At 42.9% G+C, this 18,291-nt stretch overlaps 1 protein-coding gene across 6 annotated transcripts in view; it reads right to left on the bottom strand.

The window, feature by feature from the left end:
- The window catches only part of ATF1 (activating transcription factor 1), a 62,477-nt gene extending 45,922 nt beyond the window's left edge, over positions 1 to 16,555 (bottom strand). The window contains exons 1-2 of one of the 6 annotated variants that reach the window (XM_045587980.1): positions 16,264 to 16,555; positions 4,461 to 4,559 (exon numbers count right to left, since the gene is read on the bottom strand). In XM_045587980.1, the coding sequence (XP_045443936.1) occupies positions 4,461 to 4,553 (93 nt within the window). In that variant the 5' untranslated portion in view covers positions 4,554 to 4,559; positions 16,264 to 16,555. Of the gene's footprint in view, positions 1 to 4,460; positions 4,560 to 16,263 lie in introns of those variants that run through there. The other 5 variants (XM_036456038.2, XM_036456036.2, XM_036456040.2 and 2 more) reach the window with 5 other exon arrangements.
- Positions 16,556 to 18,291: the final 1,736 nt, after the last annotated feature.

The following is an 18,291-nucleotide window of genomic DNA, read 5'->3' as shown; positions in this document are numbered from 1 at the left end:
CGAAAAAAAAGAAGCAGGCTGCCATGCTGTGAACTGCTTATGGAGAGGACCAATTGGCAAGTGAACTCTTAAGAGTTGACCGTGGCCTCCCATCCACAGCCAACAAAACTCTGAAGCTTTCAGTCCTACAGCTGCAACAAAATGAATTCTGCTAACAACCTGAGTGAGCTTAGAAATAGCTGGCTCTCCAGTCTTGCCTCCCGATATGGACCCAGCCCTCGCTACCTTGCTTGTAACCTGGCGAAACTCTGAAGTAGAGATCCAGCTAAGACATGCCTGACTCCACAGAAACTGTGAGATGATAAATGTGTGTTTTAAGCCCTCACTTTTTGGTAATTTGTTTTTTAACATAGAAAACTAATACAGAGAGTATCACAAACATTACAAGCCGAACTCCTAATTGCTAACATCTCCTCAAAAAAGAAAAGAAAAACATGCTCCAGTGTCATCCACATAAATAAATGGCAACTCCATTCTTATAGTTATTCAAGCCAAAAACTGTAGTTAATCTTAACTCCTTTTTTATCTCTAAAACCCACGCTGAATCTAAAAGCAATCACAAATAAATAAATAAATAAATAAATAAATAAATAAAAGCAATCACTGTTGGCTTTACAAACAGATCATATGGAGACACTAACTTGATTTCAGTACCACTGTTATCACAATGGTCCAAGCCACTACTGTCTCCATGCACTTTGCCTCCAAAACCGCCTAACTGGTTTTCCTGCTTCCACTTTCAAAAAGCAGCCAGAGTGACCCAACTAAAATATCAGTCAGATAATGTTTTTACTCAAAATACTTCAAAGGTTCCCCATCTCACCCAGATTTAAAACCAAAAATCTTAGTCGCATATAAGGCCTACATTATCTGGCACTCTCCCCTTCTACCCCCTTCCTCTGCCTCGTTTCATCTCTCTCTCCTCATTCATCCCTCTTCCACCACACTGGCTTCCCTGCTGTTCCTTAGCCATGTCAAGTGCCTGTCCGTCTCAGAGTTTTACAATTGTTGGTCCACATAACTGAAGAGTATTTCCACAGACAGGACTTCTCTCACTAACGTCTATAAAAAGTCAAGCTCCACTGTCCCCACCAATAACTCCCTATTCTTCCTACCTTGTTTTATTAGTCTCCACAGCATATCCTGCCAACTGATACTCATTTTATTGCCTGTCTCCCCCAAACTAGAACGTAAGTTCCATGAGAGCTGAGACTTTTGTCCACTGCCGTACTCCCAGCTAAAACTGAATGACTGAATATTCTATATTATTGTTTCCTTACAAAATTTAGAATCTAACAGTCAAGCCACAAGAATACCTTGAATGTAAAATCAGTGAGGTTATTTTTAAAAATCATTATACAACTATTTACTACCTAGAAATGTACTTATTCTACCTCACTGTAAATATGTTTCTAAGGAAACTTGGAATACATTCACAGGTAACTAACCAAAATGACTGAGATACAGAAGTAAGCTAACTGAATTACAACATTTCCGTGAAGGGCTCTAATAACAGAAAGGTAACTGGAAGACTCCATTTATTGTTTTTCCAGCACCGTCTGGAGAAGATACTGTTTTTCACAGAGATAGCCGAATAATAGAGAAGGATGCTTGAAAGACTGACCTTTTAGGTCTCTGTTTCTCAAACTTTTTGGTCTCAAGACCCTTTTACACTCTTAATCGTTATTAATGACGTCAAAGAACTTTTATTTATGTGGGTTTTTATCTACCAATACTTCATGTAAAATTAAAATAGAAATTTAAAAAATATTTAAGTTAATTTTAAAATAACAACCATAAATCCATTATAAGTTAGCATAAAATATTTTCATTAAAACAACTAAATTTCTCCCCAAAATCAGTGACAGAAATAACATTGCTTTACATTTCTTCAAATCTCCTTAATGTTTGAGTTAACAGAAAATGGCTAAATTCTCTTACTGCGTCTACATTAAATATGTTGCCATATGTTATTTTGGTTGAGGGGAGGAGTGTTTTAATAGTCTTTTCAGGTAATTGTAAATATTCTTCTTTGATACCACATCAAAATTTGACAGTATGTAGTTTCTTAAAGTTTGTTTGCAATGCACAATCTGAACTTTGTTTACTCTGCTAACATTAAAATCCACTGGTCTATCCTACGCTCTGAATGGATCTTCTATCCATACATGCTTTTGTTAAAAAAGTTTATAAGTATTGGGAAGCTGTCAAGTTCACAACAGTGAATAAAAGTTTTTCAAATTTCTACTTTTTGCTTGAATGTTCCTATCTCCCCACTGGCAACAAATCTGCCAGTTGTTTCCCTTGAACTGAGTCAGGTGCATGGATCAGACAATTTGAAATTTAAAAACATCAGTTCTGCCCTAACCAATTTGGCTCAGTGGATAGAACGCCTGCCTGCGAACTGAAGAATCCCAGGTTCGATTCCAGTCAAGGGCACATGCCTGGGTTGAGGGCTTGATCCCTAGTAGGGGGCGTGACAGAAGCAGCCTATCAGTGATTCTCATAATTGATGTTTCTTTTTCCCCTCTCCCTTCCTCTCTGATATCAATAAAAATATATAAATAAATAAAAATATATAAATAAAAAAAAATAAGAACATCAGTTCTCTAGTATGCATGCCTGTCCATTTAAATCTTCTAATGAATATGACTATTTTCCAGTGCAACAAAAATATTTTCTATATACCTACAATAAATCTACTGAACTGCAAATCTACTCCTGAAATTATTAGTCCGTTCCAATTAGTGTAATAAGCCAAATAATTTTTCACTTTCTTTATGCAGCAACAAAATTGGTCTGAAAAAATCTAAATCATGCGCCATATAAAATGAAATCTATTTCTTCAAGTTTTGAAAACTACATATAACATTAAATATACATTGTATAAAGGAAAACTGAATGATTTTGACAAGATCTATATATAAAAGGCTAAGTGTCTGGCCGTGGTTATGATGAGCATTGACCACCAGAAAGCAGACGCTCAACACAGGTGCTACCATGATGCACACTGGTCTTTTTTTTTAAAATATATTTTATTGATTTTTTACAGAAAGGAAGGGAGAGAGATAGAGAGCTAGAAACGTCGATGAGAGAGAAACATTGACCAGCTGCCTCCTGCACACCCCCTCCCGGGGATGTGCCCGCAACCAACGTACACACCCCTCACCGGAATCGAACCTGGGACCTTTCAGTCCGCAGACTGACGCTCTACCACTGAGTCAAACCGGTTTCGGCACACACTGGCCTTTTAAAAACAAATGGCACCACAGACCTGGTGCCGACAAACCAACACTTAGCTTCCCCCAAGTGGGACAAGGGCCCCGCCACCACCCCAGAGCAATACCACACCAAATTGCTGCCAACCCTGCCAAGACCCCATGGTGCAAAAGACGGCCCATAGCCCAGTCCAGCCCAGGCCCCCTGGAACGGTCACTGTGAGTACTGAGTAATGGCGTCACATAGCAATTCTCCCAGCTTCCTCTCCCTAGTGACTAGGCTCCTTGGAATTTCTTCAGCCCAGGAACACAACTTGCTTTGTAACCAGGTGCAAACATTTTACACTTTAACCAAATGTTTTTGAAGCATTTTCACATGCCTTATCTCATTTGATCCTCACATAAGTCCTGGGGCAGGTAAATAGAAGACTCGGTGGAATCCTATTTTCTTTTAAATAGCCAGAAAACAGAGATTTAGAAAGTGTAGAAACTTGACCCGAATGAAAAGAAGAAATGGTAGAACTTGAAAATGACTTCAGGTTTTCTCTGGGCAGAATATAGTCAAACACTATTACAGTTAAATCCTTTGTCTCCCAGTGTTATCTACCAGTACAATAATGTGCTTCATGTTGATATTTACTGCTGTGTTGCTGACAATTACCTGAAAGAGAAGTTGCGATGCTTCACTGGGCTGAAAAAAATTTAGCTAAATCAGAAAGCAGGTCTAATTAAGCAAGTTTATTCTACTTATATAAAAGGCTAAGTTAACTCATACATGCACAATACATATAAAGCTCTTGCTCGCGCCAATCACAAGCATGTGCTCAAATCTATCATTGTCGATCGTGAATTTAATTGACACTTCTATTATAGATAAGGTGACCAGACATCCCACTTTTGGCGGGACAGTCCCAATTTTTAACAATTTGTCCCGGGCGTTTTAAAAAAGTCCCAATTTTTGGGACGTCTGGTCACCTTAATTATAGAGAAAGGGTGAATAGCAATATTAAAATATTTCTTCTAATTAATATCCTTTCAATGTGCACGAATCCATGCACCGAGACACGCATTTAAGTAAAATTTACCTCCCTTATATTTCAACACTTTAGAGTTTAGTTTTTCGTTTTTGTTTTTGGCTTGGTTCTTTTAAAAATATTAGTTATTAGAGATCTGAAACAACCGATTAATCTGCATATAAAATATTCCTAACTGGCTCAAAACGTTGGCTGGTCCTTGCCTTACCTGTTGAGCAATATGAGAAATATGAGCTCCTTGAACTGTTGAACCAGGCTGAGGTGCTGTCTCTGAAGTGTTACTCTTGTGGGAATCTTCCATAATCAACTATAAAGAAAAAAAGTCGGTTAAAAGATGCTTTCTAATAATTTTCAGAAAATCTGAAGACATTTATTTCTTAACATGCATACATTTTCAGAACAAGACAAAGCTTATCTATATGATGGGCTGAGCTCAATTTAACCAGACTCAATATGTTCCCACAACTCTGCTCTGGGAGTGTAGCAATCTAAGTATAGGATCTTAAAACTGGTAATGAAAAGTGCTATAGAATATATATAGTACACTGCACAGTTGTATAAGAATTGATAACTTGCCGAAACCAGTTTGGCTCAGTGGTAGAGCGTCGGTCTGCGGACTGAAAGGTCCCAGGTTCAATTCTGGTCAGGGGCATGTACATTGGTGCGGGCACATCCCCAGTAGGGGGTGTGCAAGAGGCAGCTGGTTGGTGTTTCTCATCATCGTTTCTAGCTCTCTTTTCTCTCTCCCTTCCTCTCTGTAAAAAATCTATTAAAAAAAAAATTGATAACTTGGTGCCCCCATTAAAAAGAATTGGGATGCCCTTGCTGGTTAGGCTCTTGATAGAGTGTCAGTCTACGGACTGAACGGTCCCAGGTTCAATGTCAATCAAGGACTTATACTGTTTTTGTAGGTTCCTCCCCCACAAGGGCCCTGGATGTGCTGTGCAGAAGACAATCAAACCATGTGTTTCTCTCACACTGATATTTCTGTCTTTCCCTCTCTCTTCTACTCTCTCTTAAAAAAAAAAAAAAAAAAAAAAAAAAAAAAAAAAAAAAAAAAATCTGTGGAAAATATCCTTGGGTGAGGATCTAAAAAAAGTAAAGACTTTTCCTTAGATGTTATTAAGTACTAGAGGCCCGGTGCACAACACTGCTGCACTGGGGGGAGGGGAGCAAAGTGGAGTCCTTCCGCCCGGCCTGCGCCCTCTTGCAGCCCGGTCCTGGGGGGAGCGGGCCTAAGCTGGCAGGCGGACATCCCTCAAGAGGTCCTTAGCACTGCTGTGGAAGGCAGGAGAGGGTCCTGCCACCAGTGCTGCACTCACCAGCTGTGAGCCTGGCTTCTGGCTGAGCGGCACTCCCCGGGGGAGTGCAATGACCACCAAGGGGTAGCTCCTGCATTGAGCGTCTGCCCCCTAGTGGTCAGTGTGCATCATAGCGACTGGTCATTCCACTGTTCAGTCGATTTGCATATTAGGGTTTTATAATACAGGATGATAGTCATCCTGTCCATGGACATAGCACAGCATTCCTTTCTCTAGCCTAGGGACAGTTTCTAATTGCACATACAGTTTTATGTAGAAAATTTATTGAGTAGAAGTTGAACTAACTAAATAACTAAATAAATCTATACCCAAGGAGGCTCTGTAAAAATCTAGCTGATCTAATCAACTGTAGGATATGGCAGCTGTTTAAGAATGAGAATAGGAGAGAAACCAAGATGGCAGCATAGGTAAACACATGAAATTGCTGCCTCACACAACCATTTCAAAACTACAACTAAAAGATAAAACAGACATCATCCAGAACCACAGGAAAGCTGGCTAAGTGGAAATTCTACCACTAGAAGGAAAGAGAAAAGCACACTGAGACTCAGAGGAACTATGGAAGTAAAGTGCAGAGGTATGGAGGCATGCCTTTAGGACTGCCTAAAGGGCTGGCTACTGAGTACAGGGTTGGCTTTCTCAATTGAGAGGGACACACAAGCTCCCAACTGCCCTGAATTCCAGTTCTGGGTGAAACTCTTGGGACCCAGAAGCATATGGGGAGAAACTGGACTGTCTGGCAGTGGGCGGAACTCGAGGGTGGCTTTCTCTCAGAGGTGCTTGCTGCAAATAACACGGGACACTGAGACCCGGGGGCCTCTTAGGGCAGAGCTAAGGATCAGCTATTGCTGTTTGCTCCGCCCGGTGGATTCCCTGAGACCCCGCCCCACCCAAGATGTGCAAAGAGGCTTTTGCATATGAATGGCTTGGCCCTTTGCAATCTAAAATTACCTAAAGAACTGCAGCTGGGTCAGAGATACCCAGAACTTCCAAAAGAAGGCCCAAGGCCCCACAGCAGCTTGCATTGCTTCACAGCTGGGCCTCAGCTGGGCACCTCCAAACCCCAAACAAACAAAAAAAAGTAATCTGTAGATCTCTCCATAGCTCCTGCTGGGTGGCCTCAGGCAGAGGCTAAATTAGCATCTCCTTGGAGATTCAAGAGCCAGTGTACCCAGTGGTCAGAGTAGGACCATCCAGATTACAACTCCTCAGATCCATAAAGGACACACTCAGGGGGCAGACTCAGTGAGCATCAAAGCCCCACTGAAGCAAGTCTTACCCCATAAGGGTGTCTCCAGCACAGAAGTTCTCCCATCATAATTACAGCTGATCCTCACAGCCAATTGGCCTGGTGGTCAATTCCTCCCAGTGAACCAACAACAATCAAGGCTTAACTACCACAAGACTGTGCACACATCCCACAAAGGGGTGCACCAAGAGAGTCCACCAAAGGTAACTAGGAAGGCTGAGCCACTGGGCCCTATAGGACACCTGGCACACAAAGCCACTCTATCATCACAGGGAAGCAGCCAAAATGTGGAGACAAAGAAACAGGTCACAAATGACAGAAATGGAGAAAGAAAAAAAAAGAAAGGAGAAAAAAAAAAAGAAATGGAGGAAAGCAAACTACTGGATATAGTGTTCAAAACCCTGGTTATAAGGTTTTTCAATAATTTTCTAGAAAAGACCGGTAAATCTAGTGAGAAACTTGAGGATATGAAAAAGGACCAATTACAACAGAAATGAAGCATACACTGCCTGAAATAAAAAATAATATACAAGAGATCCAACAGCAGACTAGAGGATTTCAAGAATCAAGTCACAGATTTGAAATATGAAGAAGCAAAAAACACCCAACTGGAAAAGCAAAAAGCGAAAGAATCCAAAAATATGGAGATAGTGCCGTGGTCAGCAAACTGTGGCTCACGAGCCACATGTGGCTCTTTGGCCCTTTTAGTGTTGCTCGTCTACAAAATACCACGGCCTGGGCAAGTTTATTTCGAAGAAGTGGCATTAGAAGAAGTTTAAGTTTAAAAAATTTGACTCTCAAAAAAAAAAATTTCAGGAGAATCCAAGATGGCTGCTCGGGTAGGCAACTAGCCGCAGCCGCACACAACAATTTCAACAAAATACAACTAAAATATAAAATGGACATTACCCAGAACTACAGGAAAGTCGACTGACTGGAAATTCTACAAGAAGCAAGGAGAAAACCAGAAGGAGGCGCGGAGGAGCTGTAAAAGCCCAAGGTACGGAGACACGCGGCGCGCGCAGAGAGGACAGAGCCGGAGAGGAGGGAGGCTGAGTGCCTGGCTGGCGGTCCCAAGCGGGAGGGAGAGAAAAGCTCAGACTGTACTGGGCCCAGCACCAACTGCTCTGAACCCCAATTCTAGGCCAGACCCCGGGGACCTAGGCTCATCCATAGGGAGCCGGGCTGTAAGGTGGGACTCCCGGGAAGAGGCGAAAGGAGGTCCCGGAGGTGCGCACACTGCGCGCAGAGAAGGGCCGGCCGGCTGTGCCGCGGGATTGCCCTGACGGGAAGGAGACAGGGGCTCCAGACTGCTCTGAACGCCACCTCCAATCCCACTACCAACTGAACTGAACCCCAATACCGGACTCATTGGGGGAGAGCATAGACAGTTTGGCAGCAGGCGAAAATCGAGGGCACCTTTCTCTCAGAGGCGCTCGCAACAAGTACTGAAGGACCCTGAGTCTCAGGAGTCGCATAGGGCGGGGCTGACGGAAGCCAAGGCTGTAGGCTCCACCCTGAAACCCCGCCCCATCAGGAAAGCTGCCTGCGAAAATGCCTAAACCAAATAGATCACAAACGAAAGAAATGGAGGACAAAAAGCGACTGGATATAGAGTTCAAAACCACACTTATAAGGTTGTTCAAGAATCTCCTAGAAAAGGCCGATAAAATAAACAAGACCTATGAGGATACGAAAAGGGATCAACTAGAAATAATAAGGGATCAACAAGAAATAAAGAATACATTGTCGGAAATAAAAAATATTTTATGGAGTCCTAAAAACAGAATGGAAGATCGCAAGAATCAAGTCAAAGATTTGGAAAATAAAGAGCCAGAAGACACTCCTCCGCAGACGCAAGAAGGCCAGAGAATCCAGAAAGTTGAAGATAATGTAAGAAACCTCTGGGACAACTTCAAGCGAACCAACATCAGAATTATGGGGGTCCCAGCAGATGAGAGAGAGCAAGATATTGAAAACATACTGAAAGAAATAGTGACAGAAAACTTTCCCTACCTGGTGAAAGAATTAGACTTACAAGTCCAGGAAGCGCACAGAACTCCAAACAAAAGGAATCCAAAGAGGACCATACCAAGACAAATCATAATTAAGATTCCAAGAGCAAAAGACAAAGAGAGAATATTAAAAGAAGCAAGAGCAAAGAAGGTAGTTACCTATAAAGGAGCACCTATACGATTGTCAGCTGATTTCTCAACAGAAACCATGCAGGCCAGACAGGAATGGCAAGAAATATTCAAGGTGATGAATAGCAAGAACCTATAGCCAAAGATAATCTATCCAGCAAAGCTATCACTCAGATTCGAAGGTCAGATAAAGAGCTTCACTAATAAAGAAAAGCTAAAGGAGTTCATCACCACCAAACCAGAATTATATGAATTGCTGAAGGGGGTTCTTTCAGAAGAGAAAGTAAATAAAGATAAAAATTATGAACAACAAATACGTAACTATCAACAAGTGAATCTAAAAACCAAGGAAACTAAAAAAAAAAAAAAAAATCTGAGGAACAATATTAACTGTTGAATATAATAGAATCAGAGGTATGGAAGGGGAGTGAACTGTTTATTCTTGGGGAAAAGGGGAGAGGGAGATGTGGGAAGTGACTGAACATAAACTGTGCACCTATGGATGAGGACAATGGGGGGTGGGGAAAGGGCAGAGGGTGGGGTGAGAAGAGGGGGGAAAGGAACATTTGTAAGAATATGAACAATAAAAATTTATTTAAAAAAAAAATTTCAATCGTTGTACTGTTGATATTTAGCTCTGTTGACTCATGAATTTGCCGACCAGTGAGATAGTGTAAGGAGCCTCTGGGACAACTTCAAGTGTACCAACATCTGAATTATGGGGGTGCCAGAAGAAGAGAGCAAGATATTTTTACTTGAAGAATAACAGAAAACTTCCCCCACCAGGTGGAAGAAATAGACTTACAAGTCCAGGAAGCACACAACCCCAAACAAAAGCAATCCAAAGAGAACCACACCAAGACACATCATAATTAAAATACCAAGGACAAAAGACAAAGAATCTTAAAAGTAGCAAGAGAAAAATCAGTTACCTACAAAAGAGTACCCATAAGATTGTCAGCTGATTTCTTAACAGAAACTATGCAGGCCAGAAGGAAGTGGCAAGAAATATTCAAAGTGTTGAATAGCAAGAACCTACAACCAAGATTACTCTACCCAGCAAAGCTATCATTCAAAATTGAAGGTCAGATAAAGAGCTTCACAGATAAGAAAAACTAAAAAAGTTCACCACAGCCAAACCAGTATTATGTGAAATGCTGAAAGGTATTCTTTAAGAAGAGGAATAAAAAGGTAAAGATAAAAGCTATGAACAACAGCCGAAAACCGGTTTGGCTCAGTGGATAGAGGGACTGAAAGGTCCCAGGTTCAATTCCAGTCAATGGCATGTACCTTGGTTGCGGACACATCCCCAGTACGGGATGTGCAGGAGGCAGCTGATAGATGTTTCTGATTTTCTCTCTCACTCCCTTTCTCTCTGTAAAAAAAAAAAAAAATCAGTAAAATATATAAAAAACATTGAACAACGAATACGTATCTATCAATAAGTGAATCTAAAAATCAAGTGAATAAAAATCTGGCGAACAGAATAAACTGGTGAATATACCGTATTTTTCGAACCATAAGACGCTCCAGACCATAAGACGCACCAGTTTTTAGAGAAGGGAAATGAAGAAAAAAAGATTCTGAAACAAATAGTGTCCTAAAATATTTTATGTGCATTAAAACCCAACATCACAGTCATAAACACATGTAATCAACCCTGTAAACAGCAGCATTTAGAATCATTTTAGAGCCGCGCAAGCACACAGAGACCACACAGAGCCGGGCAAGTAAAAAAACTTTTTTTTTTAAAGTATATGTGTAGGCTATATTTGGACCATAAGACGCAGGGACTTTCCCCCCCCACTTCTGGGGGAAAAAAAAGTGCGTCTTATGGTCCGAAAAATACGGTAATAGAATCGGGGGCATAGAAAGGAAGTGGACCGATAATTCTGGGGGGGGGGGGGGGGAAGAGATGTGGGGGGGTGTGGGAAGACACTGGACAAAAATTGTACACTTATGGATGAGACAGTGGAAGTGGGATGAGAACTGGATGGAGGGGAGCTATGGTGGGAAAAAGGAGGAACTGTAATAATCTGAACAATAAAGATTTAAAAAATAAGAATGAGAATAAATGGGTTATATGAGATGGAATATGTCAAATGAACTACTTAGAAAAAGAGTAGTAAAAAAATATTGGGTAGAATTTAAGGTTTTTGGTTTTGTGCAATGACATAATAAAGAAAAAAAGAAAGGGTTAGCCTGCAAATATATGAAAGGATGCTTAATATCACTTATCATTAGGAAATTGCCACGTCAAAACTACAATGAGCTACCGCCTCATATCCATTAGGATGGCTAATATAAAAGAAACAAAAAAGAAATATTGGTAAAGATATTGAGAAACTGGAGCATTTGTGCACTGTAGTGGGAATGTAAAATGTTGAGCTGCTGTAAAAAGCAGTATGGTGGTTCCTCAAAAAATCAAAGATAGAATTACTATTTGATCCAATAATCCCACTTCTAGATATATATCCATTTGTTCTGTGAACTATCTGTTCATATTATTTGTCCATCTACCTATCAGAAGTTAGTGTTTTCCTTATTAACCTACATTTTTTCTTCATATAAATTTATTTTAATCCTTATGTGAGGACATGTTTTCACTGATTTTTTAAAATATATTTTTTATTGAGTTCAGAGAGAGAAAAGGCGAGACAGAAAGATCAACGATGAGAGAGAATCATTGATTGGCTGCCTCCTGCAACCCAGGCATGTGCCATTTACCAGAATCAAACTTGGGACCCTTCAGTCTGCAGACCGTTGCTCTATTTATTCACTGAGCCAAACCACTAAGGCCATTGATTTTTTTAGAGGGAGAGCGAAAAAGAGAAAGAGGAACATAACATTGATCGGTTGACCATGCACATGCCTTGAACAGGAATGGAACCCGAAACCTAGATATGGGTCCTGACTGTGAATCAAACCTGCAACCTTTCAGTGTAGGAGACGATGCTCCAACCAACTGAGCCACACCAGCCAGGGGTCTTCATATAAATTTTTTTCTATGTTGATACAAATACTTTCTCAATATGATTTAACCATGCTTATTTTAAAGAGTTTTTACATGCTTTTACTGACTTTTAGGGAGAGAAAGAGGGGGAGGAGAGAAAGAGAAAGACAGGTTGAGAGAGAGAGAAGACAGAAACATCCTGTTCTGGGGACCAAACCGCAACCTTTAGGTGTATGGGACAACGCTTGAACCAACTGAGCCACACCACCCAAGGCTATTTTAAAACTTTTGATTTTAACAAATTCATCTAGTATTTCCTTTGTTCTTTTTTCAACTGCTTTTAAGCCAGCATAATAGTCCAGTGCCGTGATTTTTTTTCATCTACACTAATGCAAGTGTAATTCCACAAAGTAAACACACAGACAGCACCAAAGATAGAAATCCATATTTTCTACATACTATTTCTAGTGAAGTAGACTTTTAAACACTTCATTTCAGAAGACATAGTCAGAATATAAAGAAGAAAAAAGATGTAGGGCTAAAGCACTGAAATAAGATTTTTAAAAATCTTGTTAAATTACTGGAAATGGTACTCTTCTGTTTGTTCCACTGTGACTCACTAATTTTCCCTCCCTAACATTATTAAGAAATCATATACCTAATGGAAACTAACATGATCAACAAAATAACAAACATTTCCTATAGGAAATACAGTATTGTTGTAATAATTGTCCAAGATGTTAATCTTGGACAATTATTAGAACAATACTGTATTTCCTATAGAAAAGAAGAAAACCTATTTTCAATGATTTTTTAAAAGAGAAATCAGTTTTGGCTGGCTCTATTTTGGGGCTCAGTCCATCAGGTTTACCAGATGGCCTAAAATTTTTATAATCCCTTTAAAAAAAAAAAAAAAAAAAGAGGAATCAGCTTCTTTCCACCCAAAGGAAAACAGCTTTATAGTTTCATCTCATTATAAACAACTGCTGTATTTTAATGCTTTCAGAATATAACCTTTATTTGTTCACTTATTTTTACTTATTATTCCTAAAACTGAGGTTAAGATAAACATCTACTAAAAACTTGCTCAACACACAATAAATTTTATGTTTAAAAGGCACGTAAGTAAAGTAAGCCCTGGGCAGCTGCTGGAAGCTTAAAATGAGACAACCTCAAGCAGGGCAGAATCACAAGGGAGGCAGTGAAACAGCTTCAAAAGTACCAAATATTTGGGGAGCTGAGAGATAGCAGCAGGATGCGATCTTGCTGACGACATAGTGAGAAACATACCACATGGTACTTTTTTTTTTTTTTTAATAGATAGGAAAGGACAGAGAGAAATATGAATTTGTTGTTCCACTTATTTATGCACTCATTGTTACTTCTTGTATGTGCTCTGATGGGAGATGGTACCCCAAACCTTGAAATTGGGATGATTTCTATCTAACCAACTGAGCTAACCAGCCAGGGCAAAGCACAGTACCTTAGAGAAAACTTTCAAAGAAAAAAAAACATTATGTGTTAGACACTAGGAGCTTTTAAATATATTATCTGCTGGATTCCCTAAATTGAGGCTCAAATAGTCATTTACTGTGGATCTCACAGTAAGATGTGAATGCAAGACCTGAGGCCAGAACTGTTTCAATCCAGTCTATGTTCTTTTATTCTGCATTGCCCCTCTACTCTCACGTTCCCAACTTGTCCACTTGGCAAACTTGTTTTATGTCCCCTCCTTTCTTAATGTTTCCACTGTGCCTTGCAGATATTTCTAAGGTTACTTAACACTCCGAACTGTGTTTATTGGCATGTCAGTTTCCCTTAGTCTTTTTAAAACTTTTATTTATCATCACAATTTATCCCCCATACCCTCTTCCACCCTACCCCACTCCTACCACTGTTTCCCTCAGTCTTAAGGCACCTGAGGACAGTGCTTGTGTCATGTAAATGTATTTTTGTGCCCAGCAGAGACCCTCACAAATACAGTAAATAGTAAACACCAACAAATACAGTGTAGTATTCTCATGTGATGAATTAAGAGTCTTAGTTCTTCACCTATAGAGGATGTTTAACTATGAGAAAGCTTGCGGCAAGGTGTCTCTTGCTCACCATTTCCACAACTGAATTCATGATCTCCCTTCAAAATTGCTTCTCTTAGTCATACTGAATTTCTTTTAGATCTTCAAATGTTCCTGCCTTGCTTTCTCTCACCTTCAGGATTTATTATACTACTAGAGGCCCAGTGCTCGAAATTCGTGCTTGGGGGCTCAGCCCAGCCTGCTCCTTCTCCAATCCGGGACCCCTTGAGGGATGTCCAATACCTGGGCCTAAACCAGCAGTCGGACATCCCTCTCACAATCCTGGACCGCTGAGCCTGGTAGCCCCACACAGCCTGCTTGTTAAGTCGTTTGGTCATCCATCACTAACTCCCCTGCCAGCCTGGTTGTAGGCAGCCATACTGTGAGGGTGTGTGGGTCAATTTACATATTAACTCTTCATTATATAGGATTCCCTCTGCCAGAAACACTATCCCCCTTCTCTTCATGTGACCTACTCCTATGAGTTATTCTTCAGGGCAAACTTTCCTAACTCCCGTAGGCTGGTTTAGAAGCTCTGGCAATAATGTATACTCACAACACATGTCTTGCCCCCACTCCCCCCTCTCCTGGCACATATCACAGTATTCAATTGCCTGCTCTATACTTCACAGGAATGCAAGCTCCAGGGAGTCAAAGGCCATATCCTGTTCCCAATATAACATTAATATCTTACATATTTATTATTGTTGAATAAATCAATGTGTTTAGTTCAGCTTACCCACTTAAAACTGATAGAAACAATGGTTAAATAAATACGTTTAGACAATTATCTCAACCCAGCCTTAGAAACAGCCTTAGGGCGATTCAGGCACAAAAACACACACCCTATGTTAGAGTTGGTAATTCATTATAAGTAAATGGAAAAAAGCACATTAAAAAAAAAAGCACTGCTGAGACTGGTTTGGCTCAATGGATAGAGCATCGGCTTGGGGACTGAGGGGTCCCGGGTTCGATTCCGGTCAAGGGCATGTACCTTGGTTGCGGGCATATCCCCAGTAGGGGGTGTGCAAAAGGCAGCTGATCGATGACTTTCTAACTATCTCTCTCTCCCTTCCTCTCTGTACAAAATCAATAAAATATATATTTTTAAAAAAATGTTTTTTAAAGCATTTTTGAAGTATTTGTAGATGGGACTACCTCCTACTGGTGATATAGTAGTACTGTAAGATGTATCACAGAGCAAACATAGCCTTAAAGGATATCTACAAATAATAGAGCTAATATATTCAGCTTTAGTACAACGGTATTATAATTCTGACTGAGCAAGAGGTAACTGCACACTTTAGTCTGTAAGAAAAATAGCATTTTAATAAAACAGCATCTCTCTGTTCTGTGGGTGACAGAAGTCTCAGGGTAAAATACATTTTGCAGAAAAACTCTTATCCCAAACGAGGCCAGGTTGACAAAGATGCCTGCCAAATCTATGCCGAAAAAGCTTCAGAAGGCAGATGACTATTAGCTCACTGCTCCTCAAAAGCTAACTAAGTAGTAAGTAGTCATTCTCTGACATCTACAACAATTTAAAAGCGATTACGCCGCCCGCTGCACGGCGCAGCTGACGCTCTGGAATGCCATCCTCAGTTTTAAGATACAGGGGGAGAAAAATCGGACGTTTCCTGGGTTTCATCGTCTGCCCAGCGGGAAACAGCCGATCTTCCGGCCGGTCCACGCCCTCCTTCCTCGCTCATCACCTGCATCTTTCCGTTACAGTTTTGTGTGTCTGCCTGATTCCTGTCTCCCCGCTCGCCAGGAAAGCCTACGAAGGTCAGGGCTGTTTCTGCCCTGCACGGCGGGCCGGCCAGGGGCCTGGCAGCCCGAGGGCGCCCGGAGCGCCGCCGTGGGCTCCGGGAGAAGGTAACCGGCCGCCCGCGCTGCCAAGGCCGCGCCGCCCGCAAGCCCTTCCGCCGAGGGCGCCCGCCCGGAGCAGTGGAAGGGCGGCCCCGGGGGCGAAAGCCAGCCCGCGGCGGGAGGGCTTCGGGGTCACTCTGACTGGGGAGGAGAGGAGACCCACCGCCGCAGGGAAACAGCGCGGCCGAGGCGCGAGCACCGGAAGCGCGCGAGGCCGGGGGACCGCGGCGGGCCCTCCCCCTTCCGCCCCGCGCCCTCCGCACCCCTCCCCCACCGGGCCGCCCGCGCGACCCCCGCCCGCCCGGCGAGCCGCCCCGCCCGGCGTCCCCGCAGCGCGGCCTCCCGCACCCGCCCCTGCCCAGGGACTCGGGGCACGCCCCACCCCCGGCCCCCGCTTACCGGTGGCTGTCGCCTCGCCGCTCTCCGGGGCGGGAACTTCCACTCCCCCCTCCCAGGTGGCTCCAAGTTTACTACCTCTTTCCCCACCCCGTCACGCGGCGGGGGACGCGCCTCTTAAACGTCTGGCGGGGCGGGGGGAACCAGTGTCACCCAACAGCCAACTGTCCTAGGCCGCCGCTCCCTCGGCAGTCGGGGCCGCCACGGGCGGCATGATCCACAGCCAGGCCGGGGGCGGGGAAGGGAGGGGGTCAACACTGAGGGAGCGTGGGGGGCGAGGTTAAGGCTGTGCCTCCGTGCGGCTCGCCGTCCTGCGTCCTACGTCATCACGTCGCGCACGTGACGCGCCGCCATCTTGTGCCGGGCGGGGCGGCCTAGCTCGGAATGGCGAGCGGCGGCGAGGGAAGGTGTCAGCTGCGGTGGGAATTAATTGTAGGTGAACCGGTTCCTTTTCGCTTCAGGAGCTCTGCCCGCACTCGGAGGTCCCCGCGTCTGTTTTCGGAGCCATCGCCAGCGCGCGGGGGTTTGGGGTCGCGGTTTAGCGGCCTCGCCCGCAACTCGGCTCCTGCCCGGCCTGACCCGCCCGCTTTCCGCGGAGAAGAGGCTGGAAGCGGGAGGCTTCTCCTCGGCTGCTGAGATGGCCCAGGACTGATCTGGGAAAAAAGTCCCCGCCAGGAGGCTGTGTCACTCCGAAACTCGCATTTACACCAACAGTTAAACTAGGAAAAAGTTACATCCCGGACTGTCCGTAAAATAAGATGTCCTACCGTCATTTTCATACACTACAAAAACTTCGTAAGAGATTTTATAATGTGTCTCCCTTTCTGGAGAAGGAATCATGGGTTAGTCTGAATATTTTTCTTTACCCATTTACTTGCCAGATGTTCTTTTATGGCTTTATAGTGATAGTAAGGATAAATGATGAACCTTTTTAAAAATATATATTTTATTGATTTTTTACAGAGAGGAAGAGAGAGAGAGAGAGACAGAGCTAGAAACATCGATGAGAGAGAAACATCGACCAGCTGCCTCTTGCACACCCCACACTGGGGATGTGCCCACAACCAATGCACATGCCCCTGGCACCTTTCAGTCCGCAGACCAACGCTCTACCACTGAGCCAAACCAGCTTCGGCATGATAAACCTTTTTAATATGTCCTTGACAAATGAAAACGTTCCAGAATGCTTCTGAAGTTTTACTAGTTTGAGCTCTCCAATGAGGGGGAACTGATTTGAGAGGTGGCGCCCATTCTGATTTTAACCTTTAGGGCCAGATAGTATGATTTAAAGTTCAAGAATTAGCCCAGCTGGCATGGCTCAGCGGTTGAGCATCAACCTATGAACCAAGAGGTCATGGTCATAGGTTCGGTTCCAGTCAGGGCACATGCCCGGTTGAGGTCTCCATCCTCAGTGTGGGGTGTGCAGGAGGCAGCCTATGAATGATTCTCATCATTGGTGTTTCTATCTTTCCCTCTCCCTCTCTGAAATCAATAAAAAGTATTTTTTTTTAAATGTGTGCCACTCGTAGTTCACAAACGTTTAGACATCATCATTCAGCAAACATTGACTACCTATTAAAAACTAAAACAGGTTGATTGCCTTTATTTAGATTTTTAAAAGTTAAATATTGTTTAAAGTGGCCGAAACCGGTTTGGCTCAGTGGATAGAGCGTCGGCCTGCAGACTGAAGGGTCCCGGGGTTCGATTCCGGTCAAGGACATGTACCTTGGTTGCGGGCACATCCCCAGTAGGGGGTGTGCAAGAGGCAGCTGATTGATGATTCTCTCTCATCAATGTTTCTGACTCTCTATCCCTCTCTTCCTCTCTGTGAAAAATCAATAAAATATATATATTTAAAAAAAAGTGTTACTTATGCTCCCTTCCCCCCATTGACCTAGCCCCTCCCCGCCTCTCCCCCTAGGCTTTTACTGCCCTATTGTCTGTGTCCAGGGGTTATGCATATATGCCTACAGCTCTTTGGTCTATCTCTTTCTACTTATCTGCTTTCCCTCTGAGACTCTGCAGTTTATT

This window comes from Pipistrellus kuhlii, unplaced genomic scaffold (assembly GCF_014108245.1).
Source record: "Pipistrellus kuhlii isolate mPipKuh1 unplaced genomic scaffold, mPipKuh1.p scaffold_m20_p_3, whole genome shotgun sequence".
In the NCBI taxonomy this organism is placed as follows: Eukaryota; Metazoa; Chordata; class Mammalia; order Chiroptera; family Vespertilionidae; genus Pipistrellus; species Pipistrellus kuhlii.
Note: the sequence above shows the minus strand (reverse complement) of the source record. Positions and strands in the feature narration are given on the sequence as shown.